Source organism: Phocoena sinus, chromosome 4 (assembly GCF_008692025.1).
Source record: "Phocoena sinus isolate mPhoSin1 chromosome 4, mPhoSin1.pri, whole genome shotgun sequence".
Taxonomy (NCBI): domain Eukaryota; kingdom Metazoa; phylum Chordata; class Mammalia; order Artiodactyla; family Phocoenidae; genus Phocoena; species Phocoena sinus.
The window spans coordinates 141,618,015-141,641,268 of NC_045766.1; the positions used below are offsets into that span (position 1 = coordinate 141,618,015).

General features: G+C 47.5%; 1 protein-coding gene across 1 annotated transcript in view; it reads left to right on the forward strand.

Annotated features, from left to right (window-relative positions):
* The window catches only part of BACE2 (beta-secretase 2), a 93,732-nt gene that overhangs the window by 12,359 nt on the left and 58,119 nt on the right, over positions 1 to 23,254 (forward strand). The window contains exon 2 of the mRNA XM_032631278.1: positions 21,800 to 21,888. Within this exon, the coding sequence (XP_032487169.1) occupies positions 21,800 to 21,888 (89 nt within the window). The remainder of the gene's footprint in view (positions 1 to 21,799; positions 21,889 to 23,254) is intronic.

Here is a 23,254-nt window from a genome sequence, read left to right on the forward strand (position 1 = left end):
TAGGTGTGTGGGTTTATTTCTGGCTCTCTATTCTGTTCCATTGATCTATGTGTCTGTTTTTGTGTCAGTACCATGCTGTTTTTATTCCTGTAGCTTTGTAGTATAGTCTGAAGTCTGGGAGGGTGATACCTCCAGCTTTGTTCTTCTTTCTCAGGATTGCTTTGTCAGTTCAGGGTCTTTTCTGGTTCCATATGAATTTTAGGATTATTTGTCCTAGTTCTGTGAAAAATGCCATGGGTGTTTTGATGGAGATTGCATTACATCTGTAGATTGCTTTGGGTAGTATGGCCATTTTAACAATATTAATTCTTCCACTCCAAGAGTACAAGATATCTTTACATTTCTTAGTATTGTCTTCAGTTTCTTTCATCAATATTTATAGTTTTCAGAGTACTAAGTCTGAAGGTAAGGTTAAGTTTGTTCCTAGGTATTTTATCCTTTTTGATGTGATTTTAAAACTTTCTCTTTCTGATAGTTCATTATTACTATATAGAAGAGCAACAGATAACCGAATATTAATCTTGTGTACTGCAACTTTGCTGAATTCATTTATTAGTTCTAATAGTTTTTTGGTGGAGACTTTAGGGTTTTCTATGTAGAGTACCCTCAGTCTTGAAGCTATTTTTACATTGTCATCTGCCTTGATGCTGTTGATAAGCCCAGTGCCATTGTGATTTCTGATTTTTGTCTCTGAACTGTATATGAACTATACATGAGATATTGTAAATGTGTTATTATTAGACCTGGTATTCCGAAACTTCATGATGATGTCTTTTTTTTTTTTTTTTTTTATGCTGGATGCTTGGTGAGTCTTTTCAGTCTCGAATTTCAAGATATTCAGTTCTGAGAAATTTTTTAGTAACTGTTCTCTCCTTTGGACCTCCTATTATCCAGATGCTGGGGCCATCCTGTGTGGTCTCTCCTATTTCCCATCTCTTCGTCTTTTGGTTCTACTTTCCATATTCATTTCTGCTATCTTAATTCCAATTTTCAAGAACACTTCTGAATGTTTCTCTTTTGATTGTGCCTTATTCTTGTTTCAAAGTTGCATACCTTCTATTACTCTGAGAAAATTATGAATTTTTTTTTGAAGTTTTCTTTCAGCTTCCTGCCTTATATTCTGAATTCCTTTCCTCAGGGTGTTTGTCATGGTCTCTGTGTCTGACCTAGAGGCTTCTCTCAAACAGTGGTGATTGTGGCTGTCTTTTTGTATTTAAAAGAGAAACATTACAAGGCTGATTGGAAGTTCAAGGCTGTGTGTACACAGGGTATGGAGTGTGTTCTCATTATGTGTGTCCATGTCTAGTTTTTGAAACATGGCAATGGTAATGATTCTGTTACCTGACCTGTGACAGATATTTTCAGTTGAGTGATCAAACTAAAACGCTTTCCCCAGTCTCTTCTCTCCAGCCTGAATCTGTTCACTGGAGCATCCTTTGCAGCTAAGGACACAGCTGTGGACAATGGGATCTAAATGGGGTCTCCTGAGGGATTTCAGGGAAAGTGTATGTTTTCCTGATAAAGGTGGCAGGTGTGGCTGGGATTATAATTTCTCCTCCCTCCTGTGTTTGATGCAAATGCAACGCCTTCCACAGGGGCAACCAACTTCTGACCTTGAACAATAGGTCAGGGGGAACAGCAGAGATCTGACACTGACTTTCCCTGAGATGTTTATCTAATACCAACTTTCTCAAGAGACTTCTTGATATGGAGAAAAATAAACCCCTACTTGTTTGGGCTACTCTAAACCTATAGTTTTCTGTTTACTTGCAGCCGAAAGCATTCCAAATGATGCATCATCATATCTTTGGGGGGGAAATAATAGCTTAATAATAATTAAAAAATAGTTTAGGGCAATTTGTCCTTCTTTTCCTCTCCTTGAACTCTCCAAAGAAGAGAAGAACACATCTAAAAATCTTGTCACTATCGTCTTTGTTGCTGTTATGGACAAGATGCTTATTTCCAGTGATCAAGGTGTGTCCCTGTTACAACATCTAGGCTCTGGTCGCCACAGAAGGAACCCCACCAGAGAAGACCACCAGGGGGAGTTTGTATGGGGTATAGACCAGAGATCAGCCAGCTAAGGCCTGTGGGCCACGTCTGCCGGTCTCCTTAATAAGGTTTTATTGGAACACAGCCATATGATTTGTTCACATGTCATCTGGGGCTGCTTTCATGCTGCAGTGATGGAGTTGAGTGCATGAGACAGACACCATTTGCCAAGGTCTAAGATCCTGACCATCTGGCTTTATACGAAAAAGTTGGCTGACCCCTGGGTTGGACTGTCAGGTGCTAGAGACTAAGGAGGGAGTAGTAAGGGCCAACTGACTAGCAGTGGTTTCTGCCCACTGCAGGAAGCTGCAGGTGGGAGCCATCCGTGGTGGGGGTGGGAAGGAAGAGACAGTGGTTCTAAGGAGCCCCCTGCATGTAGACATCAGCCACATCCAGAATCTACCAGCCATGAAGTCAGATAACAAAGTTCCCGCCTCTTACCTTTCCACTCCCCCTTGTTTCAGTCCTGGAGAAATCTGGGGCATCATTGTGATCGAGGTGGGGAAATAGAAATAAATCCAACCACACCTCCCCTTGCCCTCTGTCTCTCTGAGCCTCAGGCGGGCCCATTATATTGGATGCCAGAAAGAAGCTTTGACGTTAAACAGGACGGGACTTATAATACCTAAAAATAAATTTATTGCCACAAAGCTGTTAGAAAAATATAGCTTTGGCCAAGATTTCATTAAAGCAGGGGGAAGAGCAATTTACAGAGCTTGTTTGAAGGCATTTGTATGACAAGAGAAATTTCTATTAAAATATGATCCCATCCTACAGAGACTATGGAGGGGAGTTTAGAAATGTCTGGGCAAATTCAGATGCGTTTAGCCTTTGGCTCAGAAAGCCACTCCTAGGAATTTACAGGAAAGTTACATTGGGCAAAAGTATGAAAAGTAATTCACAAGGCTATTCTTTGGAGTCTTACTTGTAATACCAAACGATTGGAAACAACCCAGATGCTCATGGGAAGGGGACTGGGGGTGTGAACCATGGCACGTCTGTCCCATGGAACGTGAGGCAGCTGCAAAGAAACGAGGATGCTCTTTAAAAGCTTCAAGTGAGGACAGCAAGGTGGAGAAAAGAGAGGACAGTGTGCATCTAAGAAAGTGGATCCAGCGCATGCAGGTGCCTCTCTATCGAGATCATCCAGGGCAGAAGATTCCAGCGTTGAGCAGATTCTGCAGCCGTGTGAGCACAGCCTCTGTTCCCGCACACGCTCCTCTTCTTCCGGAGGCCGCCGTGGTTTTCAGCCTTCAGCACATCATTGGTCTGGTTTGTTTTTAAAGACAAGACCTCTGAAGCTGAGTTACGTGCCTTTATTTCCCAGAAAGCCACAGTTCCAGATTTGCTGGCTTTTATTGCGACTCTAAGTGGCCGTCGGCAGCATGCTGCTTCGTAAGTATTGAAAAAAAATAACAAATATAGTTAAAACATGTCCTTAAGGTGATATTTTATTTTATTTTTTTATTTTATTATTTTTTTTTTTGTGGTACGCGGGCCTCTCACTGTTGTGGCCTCTCCCGTTGCGGAGCACAGGCTCCGGACGCGCAGGCTCAGCGGCCATGGCTCATGGACCCAGCCGCTCCGCAGCATGTGGGATCTTCCCGGACGGGGGCACGAACCCGTGCCCTGAATCAGCAGGCGGGCTCTCAACCACTGCGCCACCAGGGAAGCCCTATTTTTTTAAAATATTTTTAAAAATTAATTTTGTTTAGTCCTTTTTTTTTTTTTTCTTGGCTGTGTTGTGTCTTTGTTGCTGCAAGAGGGCTTTCTGTAGTTGAGGCGAGCAGGGGCTACTCTTCATTGCTGTGTGCGGTCTTCTCACTGTGGTGGCTTCTCTTGTTGCGGAGCTTGGGCTCTAGTTGCGTGGGCTTCAGTAGTTGTGGCTCGCAGGCTCAGCAGTTGTGGCTCGTGGGCTCTAGAGCGCACGTTCAGTAGTTGTGGCACACAGACTTAGTTGCTCCGGGGCATGTGGGATCTTCCCGGACTAGGGCTCGAACACATGTACCCTGCATTGGTACAGGTGCCACCAGGGAAGTCCTTAAGGTGATATTTTAACCCTGAGCTGGAAACAGCTTTTCAACAGAAACTCCTGCTATGGAGAGTCTTTTGAAGATGATATCTTTAAATGTCTCCATCATGATTTGGTTTCTACTACCAAATATGATATAAGTTTGCTACCTATAAAAATAGTTTTGAACCCTTGACCTGGAAACTGAATTTTCTACCTGGGTAAAAATCTTCCAGAGAATTTCAGCTGTTTAAGAAAAATAACAACCTACAGATAAGTTGTACCCTATGGTTGGTTTGCTGGAGCTACTTATTGACATTTGGGAAGAGGAAAGGTTACCATCCACTGTCCCCATTTTACAGATGAGTAAGCAGAGGCGCAGACAGTCACAGCATTGAGGCAACACACCGCATGAGGCCAGAGCCAGGATTTCAAAATGAGTGAGCTGGTCCCAGACCGTGTGCTCTGAACCACTTCACCAAGCCGCCTCTTAGCACATAAGTTATGGATAGACACACATATAGGGGTTGAATACTCAGATATATTTTCCTTGATGGGGCAATTTATCCAAAAATTTCACTAGTCTGTGAGAATTCAGGAGCCTGGTAAGGGACGGTGGACCTGGTTGATTCAAGAGAAACTGCCCATGGCTGAAGTGAGCCAACGTGTCTGGTCCTCAGGCCAGTTCTTGGGAAAGCACAGATGCTCAGAAAATAGCCATTCATTTGTTCACTCGCCAGTCTGTCCCTGACACTTGGCCTTCTGGAGAATGGACCGGCCGCCTTCTTTAATAAGCTCCTCCGCCAGAGCAGTCCCAGAATAGAATCAGACAATTGAAAGCTTTATCTAAACCATAAATATCAACTCGCAGCGGTGGTTGCCAGGCGGTGCCTGGGTGCGCATACTTACCCCTCTTTCCAACTAGCCTGTAGGAGTTACACCCCTTCGGTTTTAGCAGTGCCCACTTTTTCACGAGACAGTCTCAGAAGTCAGGGCGGCATCTGCTCCCCTTTTTCCGCCTGTGTGTGTTGGGGGGAGGCGGGTTGGCTTCCAGTGGAAAGCAGAGGCCGGAGGAGGCCAGTGGGGAGCAAGGCGCTGGAGACGGCTCTGTGGGTGCTGGAGGCGCCTCTGTGGGTGCTGGAGATGCCTCTGTGGGTGCTGGAGGCCCTGCCAAGCGCACAGCAGGAGGCATCTGAGCTGGGTGCCCGGATGAAAGCGGCATCGCCCAGGCACTCGAGTAGGGAGTTTTCCTGGGACGGCCCTTCTGTCCTCCATCAGGGTGGCCAGCTTCCGTAACTGGACCGCTCAAGCTCCCTTCTCTTCTGGCTTGGGATTTGGCTCCCGACCCGCCTTCAAGCCAGGATGGGAAGGTTCCCATGGCTGCTGTTGGGTCCCGTGCAGGCCCGTGCTGACCCTCGCCCCTGCCCCCCACTCCACGAGGGCCCTGCATCCAGCCTCCTCCCGTGGAGCCTGGAGCAGTATCCCCTCTCCTGCTGGGCTCTGGTGGTGAGGACATCAGGGCAGCTGGTGATGATGACGGTGAGAGTGACACTTGTTTATGAGTCTGTCCTAATCTGTTGAGCCTTTGTATTCAGGCCTCAGTTTATTTGGTTTGGACAGTTTATTTGAATAGACTGAGATGCACACACTCAGCCAAGTGTCCAATCCGTCTTCACCGCCATCTCCTCCTACCCTGGATCTGGACGTCAGTGTTCCCATGCCCACAGGGTCTCGGATCGAAACTGCGTCGTCTGCAGGGTCTCGGGGCCTCACCCCCGCACTGTGCTGGCCTGGCCCCTGTTATGAGCTGAACTGTGTCCCCAAGATCCATACGTTGAAGCCCTGACCCCCAGTAACCTCAGAACGTGACTGCATTTGGAGATACAGGGCCTCTGAAGAGTAATAAAATGAGGCTGTCAGGGTGGCCCTAATCCCATCTGACTGGTGTCCTTTCAAAAAGAAGAGATGAGGGTACACAGAGGGACACTGGGGAGCCCGTGCACAGGGGATGAGCGCGTGAAGGGGCAGCAAGAGGGCTGACGTCTGCAAGCCAAGGAGAGGGGCTGCAGGAGAAACCAGCCCAGCTGACACCTTGATCTTGGACTTCCAGCCTCCAGGACTGGGAGAAGATGAATTTCTGTTGTTTCAGCTCCCAAGCCTGTAGTATTTTGTTCTGGGCGTCCCAGCAAACTAACACCTCCTGCTTATGTGCAGCTCCTGGTGGGGGCGGAATGCATCTGGCCGTTCCAGCTCTGGCCCCCGCCCCCTCACTCAGATTCCACAGGTTTCCAGTGTCCCAGGTCCCCCCCACCCTTCCCATCCCAACATCTTGGATCATTTTATGTTGGCAGGAATGAGAAGGGGAGGACCTCCCGGGCTAGACTCGTCCCTGCGTTGCAAGATCCCATCTGGACCATACAAAATACTTGTCCTATGAAGCCTTCTGTTCTTCAGTAAATGAACGCTAATATGACAGAAACACGCTGAACACCCACTGTGTGTCGGGCACTGTTCAGCTCTCTTCTTGCGCTGAAGGTAGACCTACGAGAAACACATCTCACAGAATTAAGTTTATTTGTTTTTCACAAATCGAGACACATCCACTCGGGGCAAAATCGTGACATTCGGGTGAATCAGAAAATTGTCGCTTCTTTTATAGCCAGTTATCCAAAGGCTAAGACCATCTCGCTGCCTGTCCTTCGGAGCACTTGAAACCAAAAGGATTGAGATGTTTTGTACAAAACCTGGCACTTAAGCGTCTGAGGCTTTCAGCTGTGACTCTGATGGTCTCATCTCCATCTGGGCAGTTCATTGATCTCCAAACCTGGCAGCCTCCTCCAGGGAGAGAAGATTTAAGACTGAGCAGCTCAAATCTCCCTTTTGTCCAGAAACCAAGAGGTGTGGCGGGCGCACTCGCTAGGCACACATTAATACTTGGTGGTAAGGCTGCGAGACTCTTCTTATAAATCAGAGTTCGGGAAGTGGCGTGGGGAAATTTCTTTCCAAAGTCTGCACTCACACTCATTTCTGCAGGAAATCTGTTTGGTCAGTGAAGGAGATACAGTTTGAGGTAATTTTGGTAGTTTCAGACAGTAACCTGTATTTTCCAAACTTGCAAGCCCAGCCTTTTTTAGGATTGTTGTCAAGGATTGAAACTTGATTGTTTTAGAACTTCAGTTGACTGCTAACAGAGGCCCTGATTGGACAGAGCAGGGTGTACTGGAGCTCTTAAAAAATCTTTATCAAGTTCATATCCCACCTTTGTCCGATGTCGGCTTTTCTATAGTTTTTAATGTATTAGGGAACTGTGAAATCATGTAATACAAGTTTTACTATGAATTATTTTCACAGGTCTTTGTGCTAAGTGGGAAGGTATGACTGCAATTCAGTGTTTGTTGTGTGTATCGCGGTGTGGGTAATGTTCAGTTGACATGTATGGAAATTGATCTTTAGATGATTGATGAGTGGCTTGTTGGAAGTTCCTATGGAGGCTGGATATTAACTTTCAACAGGACCCTGAGAAGCTACCATGGTGGGGAAGGGGCAGGGAGTCAGGTCATATGACCAAGGCTTGGAGGATTCCAGGGAGATATACCTCCTGCCCACCCACCATCCCAGAGGAGGGATGCCATGGGCTCTATGTAGGGCATACTCCACCACCTTCAGATATTCAACAAGCTGCTTCATGGAAGAGGGCGTTGCTGCAGAGGGCAGGCTAGGTCTCCTGGGAAGCCGTGGGGACCGTGAACTGTTTAGCTGACTGGAAACTCCCTGAGGACAGGCACCGAGTCCCTCTCGCTACCCCTTCATCCCAGGATGGAGTACCATGCCTGGCACAGGGTAGGGCCTTAAAAAAATATTTGCCGAATTAAACTGAGCAAGGAAGAGCATTCCAGAATGAATACCCTGAACCTGTGACAAGTTAGGGCCTAAGGTAATGAGCTTCCCATCTCTGAGGCATCCGGCAGAAACCCGACCACCTGTCAGGGTGGTTCTAGACAGCAGTGCTACGTTACGGGGAGGCTGGACCACATCAGTGGTCCCCATACCTGGCTGGTAATTAGTCATCTTGTTAAGTGCTTGAACTCTAGGCTTCATTCTCTGGATTGGAGAGTCTGTATATTTTTTTTTAATTCCTGGAGTGATTCCAGTGGACAAAACAATGACCCCCTAAGGTTCATTTCAATTCTTCAATTTTTGTGTTCCATAATATCTAAGCTCGTGGCTGAGTTTGGTTATTGTTTTGTTAAGGCGGTTACTATAATTCACAAGTGACTAAACACATTCAATAAATATTTGATGTGCACTGAATACTTGCCTGGCCCTCTTCTAGGCACAGAGGCTACAGCAGTGAGACATGGTAACAAGAAATCCTGCCACCTCGAATCTTACAATTTAGTGAGGAAAGACAGACAAATCAAGTGAATGTACTGTATTTGGATGGGGGTAGAGGCTATGAAAAATATTAAACCATGGGCAAAGTCATGCTGAGAGTGTGACTAATTTGTATAGGTTAGCTGGGGAAGGCACCTTTGACTTGGGAGCTGAGACCTAAAGAAAGAGGGAGTGAGGTACGTGGGGAAGGGTGTTGCCGGCAGGAGGAACAGCCAGTGCAAAGGCCCTTCTTGGGAAGAGCGTGTGCTTGTGTTAAGAGGAGCCCCAAGGAGTTTCCAGCGGGCTGTAGGAGAGGGGGTCAGAGAAAAGCGGGGGCTGGGATTGTTGTGGACGAGTTTGACATGGTTTACTAGGTAAACTGGGAGTTTCGTTTTGGAAAAGCCAAATTGAGATGCCTTTTGTAACATCCAAGGTGAGTGGTCCAGGAGCAGCTGAACTGAATCTGGAGTTCAAGCAAGAGGTTCCAGACGGAGACCTAAATTTGAGAGTCACTTGGGCAGAGGAGATGTGTACAGTCTTGAGATTGGATGCAATCCCCGTGGGGCGGGTCTAGACAGAGGAGGTGGGCTCCAAGGATGAGGACTGAGACACCCCAAAACTTAGAGGCTGGGGAGGGGAAGAGGGATCAGCCAGGGCCCTGAGAAGCCACAGAGATGGGAGGAGACTAGAAGATGGTGTGTCCGGAAGCCGAGGGAAGCAGAGTCGTGATCAGTGACAAATCCTACAACAGCCCCAGGGAGGGGGGTTTAAGGGTTGACAGGCACGTGAGGATCGTGGTTGATGTAGGGAAGAGCTCTTCCCACCGGGTAGTGGGTTCCAGTGGGAATAGGAGGAGAGGATTCGCCGTCAACTCTTTGGAGTTGCGGACACGGATGAGAGTCACAAGGAGTGCAGAGAGATGGGGCCGAGGTGGGAGGAAGATGTGGGGTGAAGAAAGTTGGGTGTCATCTTTCTTAAGATGGGAAATATCACAATCTGCTTATGAGGTGGGTGTGGTCCTGGTAGAGGAGGGAAAACCTGACGATGTGGAGGAGAGATGGGGGAGTTGGGGGTGTATTGTCCTAAGTGGTCAATGGGACGTGGGTCCACTGTCCGTGGAAAAGGCTGGAATTAGGAAGAGGTGGATCTGTGTCTACTTTTGCAGCATCTGTCATATTTGATGATGATACCCAAGAGCAGTCATACGTTTGCTAGAGATTTTGCCAAGGTTAATACGTTGCAGTTTTTTTTTTTTGCTAGGTCTTCCTTTCTCCCACCTCTAAAGTGTTCTGGAAGGTTTCCGTGTGGCTGTTCTATACCCTAATTAGGAAAACATCTGTATTTTGCCGGCATAGACGCAAAAGAGGGATGCATCCGTCATTTCTCTTCTGGGCTAGCATTCTTTCAAAATATCTGGACACCATAAATAATGTGGAGATTTAATGTCTTTCCTGAGAGGAATTTACTTGGAAGGGCTTTAAAAGATCTTTCCAGCAGAGAATGATATCTTTGATCTCCATATGCCTATTAAAATATTTTTTTTTCCTCATGGGTTTAATAAGAAGAAAAAAACCCCAAAACCTTTTAGGAACCTCATAGAAACGTCTGTTTCTTAAATGGCTGAACTGAAATTAGCGAAGGGTAGCAAATCTGAAAACAATGGCATTTTTGTTTGATGCATTCCAAGTTTGGGCCTATCAGATCAGTACGCAAAGGGGCTCTGTAAAATGGAGATACCATTTTAGATTTTGAGAAGATGTTGTCCTAAAGGCTAGGTCACAGCATTTGACACAGAGATGCATATGAGGCATCTTAGATTATCAGTTATTACCATTAACGTACCCATGTACAGTCATCACTGCTGCTAGAAGGTGTTTGTACCCTTGTGATACTTAGGACTTAAATCACAATTTCTGCTTTCAAAGCACTTGACGATAGTATCGGACGTGTATTTTCACTACACGTACACGGAGTTTATTTCAAATAAACTCCGAGGGGCTAACCTCGAAAAGCTATTTGGCCAGGTCAGTTTCAGATTCAGTGCAGTTATGATGCAGTCATTTGTATGCTCAAATGCAAAATAATATGACTGGCAGTCCATTTCCCTATTAGGAAATTTACTTTTCTAATTCTTTTGTGTTTTACACAGTGTTAAAATCGATTATAGTACCCTGATAAATATCGTCATAAGCGGGGGGAGTTTTTTTTCTTTAAGAGTGTTGGTTGGAGTGAGAAAGGGCTTAGAAATTAAACTTTTAGTTCAGTGGAAAAACCTCAAATAAGTCAACTACAGTTATTTGTGCTTTATTCCTCACCAGTCCTATAGCCAGTTCATCAGAGACTGAAACCCATTACAGAAGAGAAGGCTGGTCTTGGGTCTGAATGTTAGGTGATAAATTCCACAAGGGGCCCATATCTTCTGTCTCCATGGCCCCGGCACGTGGTCACCACTCACTAAATATTCACTGAAAAAAAAATGAATCTTCCCAAGAAAACTGAAACAGGATTCCGAAGAGATATTTGTACACCTGCATTCATCACAGCATTATTTACAGTAGCCAAAGTTGGAAGCAACCCAAGTGTCCTTTGATGGATAAATGGACCCAAAAAAAAAGTTGAATATACATACAACGGAATGTTATTCAACCTTAGAAGGGAAGGAAATTCTGACACCTGCTACAGCGTGAATGAAACTTGAGGACATTTTGCAAAGTGAAATAAGCCAGGACAAATACTGGATTCCAGAGGAGTCAAAACTATAGAGACAGGAAGTTGAATGGTGGTTGCCAGGGGCTGGGGGAGTGGGGAATAGAGAATTAGTTTAGTGGGTACAGAGCTTCTTTTTCTCTTTTGATTTTATTTATTTATTTTTGGCCGCCCCACGTGGGATGCGGGATCTTAGTTTCCCGACCAGGGATCGGACCCAGGCCCCCTGCAGTGGAAGCGCGGAATCTTAACCACTGGACCGTCAGGGAAGTCCCTAGTGGGTACAGAGTTTCTGTTTGAGATGATGCAAAATTCTGGAGATGGGTGGTGCTGATGGTTGTACAACAGTGTGAATGTCTTAACTCTGCTGAGCTGTACACTTAAAAGTGGTTAAGAGGCTAAATTTCATGTTTTGTGTATTTTACTACAATTTACAAAATGAATCTTGATACCTAGAATAATAGTGAGGGGTAACCATTTTATAGTAACTTGAAAATCTTGCCCATTGCTGCAGTGAGTACATATGCTTTATCTTAATTTCTTTTCACATTTACTGAAAGTTGTAACAATATTTGAATGCTGGGATCCAGGATGAAGTTAATCCCATGTCTATTCTTCTGCAAGTTCAGATCTGAAATGGCTTTCCGTTCAAAGTTATCAGCTCTTGAGCAAAAGGGAAAATTTAGTGAAACTCCAGAAATGTCTTGAGGGTTAAGACATTACGCCTTTGTTGAGAATCTGTTTAAACTCTTCTGAAAAATGTGCAGGAAGAACCGATTTTTAGCTAAAATGATGTCTCCTAAAAACCCTGGAAATGTGTAACGGGTTTTGGAGGGAGCGGCTGTAGTCATCTCTTTGGGGAAGAAAAGGCTGACTTGCCCTCTGTTAATAGCACTTTCCCTATTTAGCCCTTTCCCCCACAATCACCAAAATAAGGAGACAGACCTGCTTTTGTCCTTTTTAATAGTGCTTTCTGAGAGGCAGTTCGGCGTGAGTTTTCCTTTCTGTGGGAAAAAGGATCATGTTTATTGGCGTCAGTGAATGAGGTCCATCCAGCCTTGTGACTCTCAACCGTGTCTGTTTAAATATCCGTTTTCATTCTTCAATCGGTGGGATTGCATCCTGCCAGCAGACAGACTGTGTAAGCTCAGAGGCTGAGGGGAACTCCGCAGCCCAGGGAGGTCCCTGGGGCCCTGACATCCTCCATAGAAAGGGCGCCCCTTGTGTTCTTTCTGCCTCCCTAGCCCGCTCCCGAGTTTGCCTGCAAAGAGGGAGGGGCTGGCCAAGCAGGTGGAATCATCCAGCCTACCTGTCTCTGAATTGCCCCTTGCAAACATCGAGGTGCTTTCTGGCTTCCAGCTCTTACTTCCAGGAGCTTGGTGGACGCGAGGCTGCTTAGAGCATCTCCCCTTGTAGTCCGTGGTCCCTGGAGACTGTGCTACCACGTGTGGCCCTTGGCAGACAACCAAGTACCTTCTTCAGGTGTGATGGCAGCTACTCTGTGAGCTCTGAGCCCAGAGGTGAAGTGGCTCCGGCTTCTGGCCCTGGCTCTGCTGGACCAGGGGCAGACCTGGATGCGTGATCACACCCTTGGACTTGAGTACGGATGTTGTCTCTAATTCTCAGCAGCCTGAACGGATGGCTGGAGCCTTGGAATATTAAGGGAAACAAACCCAGGGTCAACTCTCACATGTAAGGATGAGACCCAACGATGGAGACCCCCAGGTGCAGCTTTGTTAGGGCAGTGGCCTTAGAGTACTGTTTTCTTTCTCAAGTGTATGCTAATGCTGTTGCTACACCACTGTTAAAAATTGTCCTCAGAGCCCAGGAGTCGCTGCGACTGGGAGACCCTGGAACTCACTAAAACCCCGGGGAGGGCTTGGACCCTGAGAAAACCCAGGCCGGAGAGAACAGAAACTAGCTGGACTTAAGTCTCTTGCGACAGGGTGACCTCAGTGGTGTTTGGGCGCCATTCATTCATTCAACAAGCTTTATTGAGCACTTACTGTGTGCCAGGCACTGTGCTCAGAGCTAGCGACACAAAGACCCCAGGGTGAGCCGGGGAGGTGGAAGGGGAGAGGGGAGCATGAACAGTTTTAGAAACATTCTGGAAGTAGAATAGATAGGGCATACCGACTCCATGGTGGGGAAGAAAAGAAAGGGTGAGTGAAAGCTGCATCCCTGGCTTTGGGATTAGAGCGTTCCCGGATGGATCTCTGCACCGGCCAAGTGCAGGTGCCGCTGACACAGGGCATCCCCAAATGTTTCAGCACATGGTCACGTCCCTCTCAGCATCACCTGCAGCAGGACCAGCCACGGTGCGTGGGGAAAGGATGCTAAACACACAGGGGTGCCAGTTCTGGAGCTTACGCACGTTACTTCTGGGCTGCGTCCACACTAGCTGCAGTGTGGAGACTCGTAGTGAAAGTCTGGTGGGGAGCTGGATGCGTGTGATGTTTGGCACAGTGATGTATTTGAGAAGTCAGCCCTGTAGCAAGAGGAAAACAAGTCACACTGCCCCTCTCTGAGGAATTGAAACACCCCAATGTACCAGGCACTGTTCTGGGTGTATCACACATACATGAGGGGCATCTCATGTGCCCTTCAGAGCAACACTCTATCATCTTACCTTACACGTGAGGACACCAAGGCTCAGAGATAGTAGTTTACTTAAGGTTCCACGGCCAACAGGAGTGTCAACTGCAAAAAAAAAAAAAAAAGCATAACATGAAAGTTGAGAGTTATGTTTTACTTGGCGGACAAAACTGAGGACTTAAGTCCGGGACACAGCATCTCAGATGGCTCTGAGGGACCGCTCTGAAGAGGGAATGGGGGAGCCGGGATATTTTTGCAGCAGCAAAGACCAGGTAGTCGGAACATCAAAATATTATTGTTAAAGAAAACCAGACATCTCAACTTAACGGATTTAGCGCTTTTCTCTGCATGGGAAGATGCAAGAGTCCGGGCTCGCTGAAATCATTCCTTTGATGTGCGTCTCAGCTCCCTGGGGCCAGAACCCTGTGCTTTCTCATCCTGAGCGTCCTCAGGGCTCACCATCAAGGAGGCTGTAATGTGGTGGCTTGATGGCTGCAACATCCTTTGTTTACCGATATGGCAGGTGATATTCTTCATTCACAGGAGGCTAAGCCAGGGTTCAAATCCAGGTCTAACAGACGCTAAAGCTGATAGTTTTCATGCCACTCTGCTTTAGAGAAAGTGCAGGGTGTATCCTGGGACCACAGGTAGAAAGTGAACTTGAAACCAGCATCCCGTGAATGGACATAGTTGCAGCACATTTAAGGGCATCAGCTCTGGTGTGTGATAAAATCTCCTCCTCCTACCTTAGAAATCCGGCCTTTCCACTCATCCTAACAGGGATGGGTTGTTTGAAAAGTTAGGAAACTCAATCACAGAGCAGCCCCTCCCTCCAGTAACTGTCCCATCACCCCGGTGACAGGTTTCAGCTGCAGAGGTAGTGACAGCTCCCATGTCCAGAAGGATTCTGATTTCGGGGTGACTTTTAGTCTCCTAGAACAAGGACCGCCACACTTAACCTTCCTACAACCTACAACCTCTGCAGCGGCCTCAACCTGCCAAGCCCTAAGCATTCAGTGGAAAACTGCCGTCACGTTCGGATCAGACACAGCCAAGCGGGTGTCCCTTCTCCTCCCAGCATCCTTTTGGCAGTTGAGGTTTCCCAGGAACCAGGGAAGCCATCCACAGGTCTCTGGGCTGTGTTTTTCTAGCAAGAGCCCCATCTGCGAGGAGGAAGCACGTGCACCCACACACACAGAGCCTGAAAAGATTGTATAATCAAGCCCCTCGTAGCTAACTTCGGTAGCATCTGTTTGTGTTAAGTGGAGCCCTTTGAAAATGATTTTTTTTTCCTTCTCTATAAAAAAAACCTTAATTTTAGAACGTGGAGAAATGGCGCGTGGCAATTATTTTTGCTTCCTTCAACAAGGCGTGTTGAAGTAAAACGAGATTCATTTCCAGAATTGAAGCCCCAAGAGAACGTGATTAACAAGATCAGCACCTACAATCCCATGTCACAACTGTGGGCACACAGCCCTGCGGAGCCAGGCCGCAAAGGACCCCGCCGCTGTGCGTTCTGCTTGCTGGCAGACTTCAGCAGATGGGCTGCTAATGTATTTAGGAATCGTTGTGTTAAATGAGCCATTATTGAAATTATCTGCTAATTTTCCTATCTATTAACCTGCTGAAAAAGAGGCAGCGATATCTGAGAGATCTCAGGCTGCTAATCACTAACTAGACGTGGAACCAGTTCTTCTCCTTAATGCCACCTTTTTCCTTATTACAGCAAAATTAGCAAATGGCTTTCTGTGGGGTTATTGACCAGTGCATCAACCGAGTATTGAGAACGGACAGTGGGAGCCGTGCACAATATGGAGGTTTCCACAGGTGGTGAACCTTGGGGAGGGAGCCCCTCCGACAGATGTCTGGTCTCTCTGGGGCACAGGAGGCAAGGCTTGTGTGAGTCAACCTTCCCTGTTCCTCTCTACCCGGAGGCACTGGTAGGCGTAGGGCAGCAAGGCAGGAGGGAGGAGAAGACTAATACAGGGCAGCACTACGGGGAATCCTGGAGGTGGCGCAGGGCACACTCAGAGCGGTCCGCCCAGGGATCAGGATGTGGGGACTTCATCCGTCAGCTGTGTATTTGGGGTTCAGGGCTGCACCCAGCAGTGAGCGTTCATTCCTGGGCACCTCAGGCCTGACATGGATGCTGGAGGGCGTTTTTTTCTTTTTTCTTTTTTTCTTTTTTTGCAGGTATGACTAGGGCTTTACTGGGAATCAGACAGGGCTGGGAAGGAACCACACTGCACCCTGGATGCTGGAAGAGTCCCAGCAGCTGGAGTGAGTGTGGCGCCAGGTGGAGGCACCAACAAACTCCCCCCACCCCATCATCTTGTTCCTACCTCTGGTTAGCCTTGGATAATTAAGAGGAAGCATGTGATCATATAGCAACTGGGAAGTTAAGTTAGCCACTCTAGCCAATTCTAGAAAAGCTAAATAAAGTCTGTGTACAAGTGTATCTGGAATTCGCCCGGTGAATTCTCTCCAGCTTCTTGGCAGGCTTACCTTCTTTATCAGCTTTCCACTCCTAGGTGGAGTTCATGTGTATTTCCTCCCCATCTTATGGACCAGGTGATTATTGAATTCCTACCAAAAGTAGTCATTATGGAGATTGTTCCAAAGACTAAGAAAAAGGGCTTTGCCCTCAAGCAACTTACAGGCTCACTGCGAGGAAACCGGTGCACCTTGGAGAAATGAGAGGCCAGTAAAAGACATCAGACAAGGGAGGGGGCCAAAAATCAGGCCACGGCTGTCAGAGGAGAGGAATGGATCAGGGCCGCCACTGAAAGGCCTTTTGGAGGATGTAGGACTCTGCCTGGGTCTCAAAGACAGAAGTGTGTGTGGTTTGTAATTAACCTCCGCTCGCTGGCGGAGAGCATGAGAGGTGGCTCATAATTGTATCAAAATAAAAGGAGGAAAATAAAACCCCATAAGATGTGCCATTCTAAAAACAAGTAAGCGGCTTCCCTGGTGGCGCAGTGGTTAAGAATCCGCCTGCCAATGCAGGGGACACGGGTTTGAGCCCTGGTCCGGGAAGGTCCCACATGCCGCGGAGCAACTGAGCCACGAGCCACAACTACTGAGCCCGTGTGCCACAACTGCTGAAGCCCATGCACCTACAGTAGCCCGTGCTCCGCAACAAGAGAAGCCGCCGCAATGAGAAGCCCGCGCACTGAAACAAAGAGTAGCCCCCGCTCACCGCAACTAGAGAAAACCCGCGCAGCAACGAAGAACCAATGCAGCCAAAAATAAAAAATTTAAAACAAACAAACAAAAAAGCAAGCAAGCTTTGTCTAGGCAGAGCAGGGCATGGCGATATAGAGTCCTGACTGTCCCCTAAAGGAATCTTCCTGGAGAATCTGTTAGCTTCAAATCGCTCCAGAACTGGCCCTGGCCCTGGCCAGAGGTTCCTTGGAGTGTCATGGAGTTTGTGGCAATGGCCGCCGATGACTGACCTCTCTCCCCACCTCCTGCTGGAAGTCGTGTGTGTGATCAGCGCTAGCATTTATTACTCGCTTCATACGACTGCACTTACTCCTCGCAGGCATCCTGTGAAAGAGGCCAGTCGCCCCCTTCCCGCACGAGGGAGCAGAGGCCCAGGACGGGAGGACGACGTGGTCCCAGGCCTTGTGTGCTCTGTCACTGCCCAGAAATATGAAGAGCCACAGTGACATGAGGACGGGACTGCCCTCCTGACATGGAGAAAACTCTGTCCACCATCAAAAGCCGTCCGGCTCCCTCCCAGCAGTAACTTGTGCGTAATGGCTGTCCTTGTTTCATGGTTATTTTATAAAATTTCATTCTGCAGGTTTGAGTGGGGCTGCTAAAATTGGGGAATATTGTCAAAGAAGCATCCTTCAAAGAAGAACGTCTTCACTTAGAGGGTAATGGGATTTTCACAGCTTGTCTTCTGGAAAAGGTCATCTAAGATCTTTTGCCCTCTCCACATTTCCTGTAGAATTGGTCGGTGCACAATGCAGGTTGCTTTTATAAGTCAATAAACACATTCCGTTTGTCTGGAATGTGCATTTTTCCTATATTTATTTCTTTATTTTTAACATCTTTATTGGAGTATAATTGCTTTACAATGGTGTGTTAGTTTCTGCTGTATAACAAAGTGAATCAGCCATACATATACATACATCCCCATATCTCCTCCCTCTTGCGTCTCCCTCCCACCCTCCCTATCCCACCCCTCTAGGTGGTCACAAAGCACCGAGCTGATCTCCCTGTGCTATGCGGCTGCTTCCCACTAGCTATCTCTTTTACATGTGGTAATCTCCATTCGGTGGAGGTCTCTCAGTCCCCCACTTTTCATTCATTCCGCAGCTGTTCATTGAGCACCTAGGTCGCCCTGGGCACTGTCCAAGGTGCTGGATGGAGAAAGGCTGGTGAGCCTCACGTGCGCCCCACTCACATGGGGGTGCCCTGTGCCTGGATGTTCTCTGGAGAAGACAGGCTCCAGTGTGAAAATGATGCACAATGGGGACCCACTTCTTCCATCAAAGAGCCCTGAGGTTGGCAAAAAGATGGGAGCAGTGAAAAGCCAGTGACCATCAGAATACAGGACGCTTGCTCCTTGTGGAGACAGATTTTTGTCTGCGTTCCTAAATTCTGGAAGAAATGGCACGTGGGTTCTACAGGAGGCTGCTTAGCATAGGGAAGGAAGCGGGGACTTGCAGCTCTCGGCGGCCTTTCTGCATTTCTTGTTGTAAAGCAGGGATGATGTTTCTTACCCGCTTCTGAATCATTTTCAGCTGCGCTTCGAAAGTGCAAAGCATATCCGATTTTGTATGTATTTTCAGTGTCCCTTTATGGGGATGAACAACAGGCTCTGTGGTTAGACTGTTGTGTGTACTTGGAGCTGAACCCAAGGAGACAGGAAGTGATGTTGGAAGTTCCCGGGATAAGGACGCAGCAGGGCATGTGCAGCGAGTGGAGTAGGGGTGAGGCATCCAGAAGACTTCTGCACCCTGAGCCTTTGCCTGTCAGTGGTTTCAGGGTGGATGCTGCAAAATTTATAGGGCAAGTGACTGTATTTTGTTTTTCCTTTGCAGTTGAGACTAGGACTTGCAAAGGGAAAATCATGGCCCTGGCGCGAGAAGTCAATGTGAGAAAAGTCCGTTTCCAGGTCATCGCACAGAAACATTACTTGAAGCCCAACTCAGAGCATTTACTGCTCTCTAGAAACCCATTCCTTCCCTGGCTTTGTGGCTGCCTCATTTATCTGGGCCGTCTCTCGCCTCAAATCTTATCCTCTAGGAATGGTCGAGGTGGTGACCCACTTGGTCGAGCCGTGACTCCAAATTGAATTTTCTTGAAAGCTGTCTTGTGCTGAAACAGCTGGGGACGAACGCCTGGCAATCAGGAGTCTTCTGTGTAAAATAATGCCGTCTATGTTTGGGTGTGACTTTCTGTTTTGTGTCGCCTGCCTCTGCAAGGAGGGATAACGTGCAGCGTGGCAGAAGTGAGGACGGCAGTGTATGAGAGGACTTGGTTCTGAGGTGTGATGCGGAGGCTGTAGGTGGGATTCCACACCCAGGAGAGCAGACTGAAATGTCTGCAGAGAATGGGGCCATTATGCCCAGGACAGCGGTCCTGTGTCTGCTTTGCCTGGGGCTGGTTGTACAGGAGCATCGCGTGTGGATGTGGAATGCCAGCCTGGGAATCGGCTGTCAGGTGGCCTGGCCTTTCCACAGGCATCCTTCTGGGCTGTTGGGTGCGTGTTTGCCAGTGAGACCCAGGAAAGGCTTGTAAAAACGGCCTGCTTTCATGGCTGCCGTGAGCCTGGAACTCTGGGCTTTTGGGGTTTTTTTCCTTTCTTCTTCATCTCTCTACTACTTTCTCCAGAGCAACTTTAAAAGCTCATCTTGCCTTCAGGAACCTTTTAAATCCAGGACGTAGAGACGACACTGAGGACGCAAGGCCATGTGAGTTACATATATTATTAGGTCAGCTTGGACTATGTCTGCTGTGAGGACAGAGTGAGCTTCATTCCAATGATGGGTGAGGCTCCGGCCCTTGCTGATTTCCCATTGTCCATATGTGATATTGTGATTTATATGAAGAAACACATTTATACAAAGAAATATGTATTTGGTCTTTGTCCGAGTTCCTAGCTCAGGGCTCCTGAAACCCTTGGGACTTCCTGGGTGATAAGGGTGATAAAGGTGTCTTTTGTTTCTCATAACAAGTCCCTTCTGACCACACCTGCGTCACGTCAGTCAGCTGGCTGTTGGAAAGCCCTGAAGGATAGGGAACCAACCCTGAGAGTAGAGAGTTGCAACTTTCAGCCTCATTTCCAGGGAGGGGAGACGGGTTGGAAGTTGAATCAGTCACCAGTGGCTAATGATTTAATCAGTCATCGATACAGATGAGGCCTCCATAAAAATCCTGAAGGGCAGGATTAAAACAGAAAACGTGACAGAGGAAGTGATAGGATTAAGAAAAATGTGTATAATTGGACGTAAATGAGATAAACCCATCTCTTAAAAGAATTGAAGTTAAGGAGGTATTTTTAAAAACATGCAGAGGGCTTCCCTGGTGGCGTGGTGGTTGAGAGTCCGCCTGCCGATGCAGGGGACACGGGTTCGTGCCCCGGTCCAGGAAGATCCCACATGCCGCGGAGTGGCTGGGCCTGTGAGCCATGGCTGCTGAGCCTGCGCGTCCGGAGCCTGTGCTCCGCAACGGGAGAGGCCACAGCAGTGAGAGGCCCACATACTGCAAAAAAGAAAAAAAAAAACATGCAGAGATTCTGATATGAGTGCCCACTGAAAATCAGAGCATTTAGAAGCAGCAAGAAAGGGAGAACTCTGCCTGGTAGGACTATCTGGCCCAGCCCCATAGACCTGCAGACAGATCTCCACCTAATTTTCCTTGTTACCAACTGTTCAGTGGCACATGCGAGGATTCCTCGGCATCCCCAGTTCCCCTCCTGTAAAATCCAAGTTCATGCAGATTTAGTTGGTGCCCTTGGAATGTTTATGTGAAAATCAGGTGAAACCCAATCCAATCCAGGTTGTGGCTTGGGAGATCGGGCTGTTGAACATCAAATATTTGAATGGAGAACAAGATAATATACTTTTTTAATTGCGTTCTGTCTGACATCTTTCCGAACATCTCTGTAGTGAGGCCCTGCAACTTTTCTAGTGACTGTGTTCGTAAACAGAATTAAGAGAATTCATTTCCCAAAGTTACGAGGCATAAAGGGGCATTTATCGTCTCTCTATTCAGTGTGAGAAGCCCCAAAACATGTTGAGCAGGAGAAGCTAGACCTTCCTCTCGCTCCCCTGAGATTCCATTTATATAATGTCCAGGAACCGGTGAACTCAATCCCTGGTAATAGGATTCAGAAAGTGGTTGCCTCTGAGAAACAGGAGGGATTGACCGGAAAGGGGCAGATAGGGACCTAAGGGGAATAAGAGGAATTCCTGTATCTTGGTTTGGGAGAACACCATGCCAGAGCGCACCAGTGGAAAATCCAAGGTCTTCCGTTTTTATTTGTGTGTAAATGCTAACTCATTAAAACTAAAAAAAAAAAAAAAAAAAAGTGGTACCTCTGACAGTTGATCCCAGGTGCTATGCAGCAGAGATGAGGGATGCCCAGTGCCAGGATGTGTCTGGGAAAGCATCCTGGACGTGTGGAGGGAGAGGAGGGGGTGAATGAGGATTTCCAAGTGAGATTGGAAAGGCAGGAGGAGGGCTACCCCAGCCAAGTGACAAACCCGGCCAAGAGCCCAGGGTGAGAAAGGGCTCTGCCTGGTTACCAGGTGCCAGCAGCTGAAAAAGGAAAAATCCCACTTATTCCACTGAATTTACCTTCGTTTAAGGTTGAGTGCCTCTCTGAGGCTAAACTGATTCCACCTCGCCCATGCGAGCTTCACGACAGACTGTGTTCAGGGTTCAGTTTTCTAACAGCTTTTTAAAGATATTTCTAATCGATGTAAGTTTTCTCCAAGTAATACATTGTTCTTGGTACTTAATTTTTAAAAGAAGTAGTCAAGAGTGTTGCCTTATTCAAGTAGCCTGATGGTTTCTCTGTTTTTCCTTTCAAAATAAAAGCTGCAGATACTCGTTGACACTGGAAGCAGCAACTTCGCCGTGGCCGGGGCCCCACATCCCTACGTCGACTCATACTTTGACACGGAGAGGTGAGTGATGGGTCCGTGCCTGTCACGGCCGGGCTTGGGGGCACCACAAGAACGCTTCAGAACACACTGGGAGAAAGTCACCAAAACGCTGTTTCATTTTGAGGGGGATATATTCATGTATATATCTGTGTGTACGTGCATACAGTGGTCTGAATATATGTGTTTGTGTATGTGGAGGTATCTGTGTGTACACGCACACGGTGGTGTGTATATTTGTGTGTGGTGTGCAGGTGTGGCACGCATATATGCGTGCGTACATGTATACATCCATTCCAGATGAATCCACAGGAGGGCTCTCCTAATAACCTTGGTGTGTTCTCATGAGTCCCGCTTTATAGAAACTCAGTCAGACAGCAGTTTTGTAGTCAGACCTGAGTTGCAGGGAGGTGACCCTTTGATGTTTGTTGGGCCCCTCTAGTCCTAACTTGGAGGTGTGCCTGAGCAGGGCAGGGGGCATTGGAGGTGAGCGTGAGACCGTTCCGGGCAGCAGCCTGGCGTTGCTTGGAAAGCCACCTTTGCATCGCCCTGAAGATTGGTGGCATGGGTCAAGGTGTGGTTCACTGAAACAATTTCTGTGCCAGGAGGTGTTTCTGACGAGAGGAATCCATGACTCACTTGGAAAGGATGTATTGTGAGCACAAAGCACTCAGGCCTGAGGCTGCGAGCTAGCAGCTGTGGGCAGGGTTGTGAGGAAGTGTGGAACCCAGATAGAAGTCTCTGGAATAAGGCCAGTCTGCGTGTCCAGGCCCTGGGACTCGTGTGTGTCACTGTTCATCTCTGAAGGGGCCCATGGGGTCAGAGTCACTGTCCCCCGGGTAACTATTGCTGCCCTAATGCTGTGCACATTTTAACTGCACATCTATTTTTGTGACCCTAGAATTTAAACGAAACAGATAAGGCGAGTAAGCTGACGTGTGTTTTGCTTTTTAGGGTCGTGAGCTGGCATATCATATTTCCCTGCTGCAAATCTTCATGTCTTTCCTTTTTCACTTTCCCTACCCGCAGTCTTTGGTTCTGGGGAATAAACCCCAACTTCAGTTGGGGGGAAAAAAAGAAAGGAAGGAAACATACGAGGGAAAGTAACAACTGGGAAGGTTCAGCAAAGCCCGGGCAGCATCAATAAGGCAGGAGACGTTATACCGAAGTGCTCATCTCGATTCTGCCCGTGCATCTTGGTCTCCATTTTGATGGCACAAAGAGGTATGGTCTCCTGTGTGTCCAGCTGGAGGCAGTGGTAGTTGGTGCTACATGGGCCCCTGGGGCTACGGTGATAGCTGGTTGGCACCTCCTTCAGGGAATCTGTAGCTTAGTTTATGACTCAGCGTGTTGATAACCTTTAATCACTGAAATTCTGGATGAAACTCCT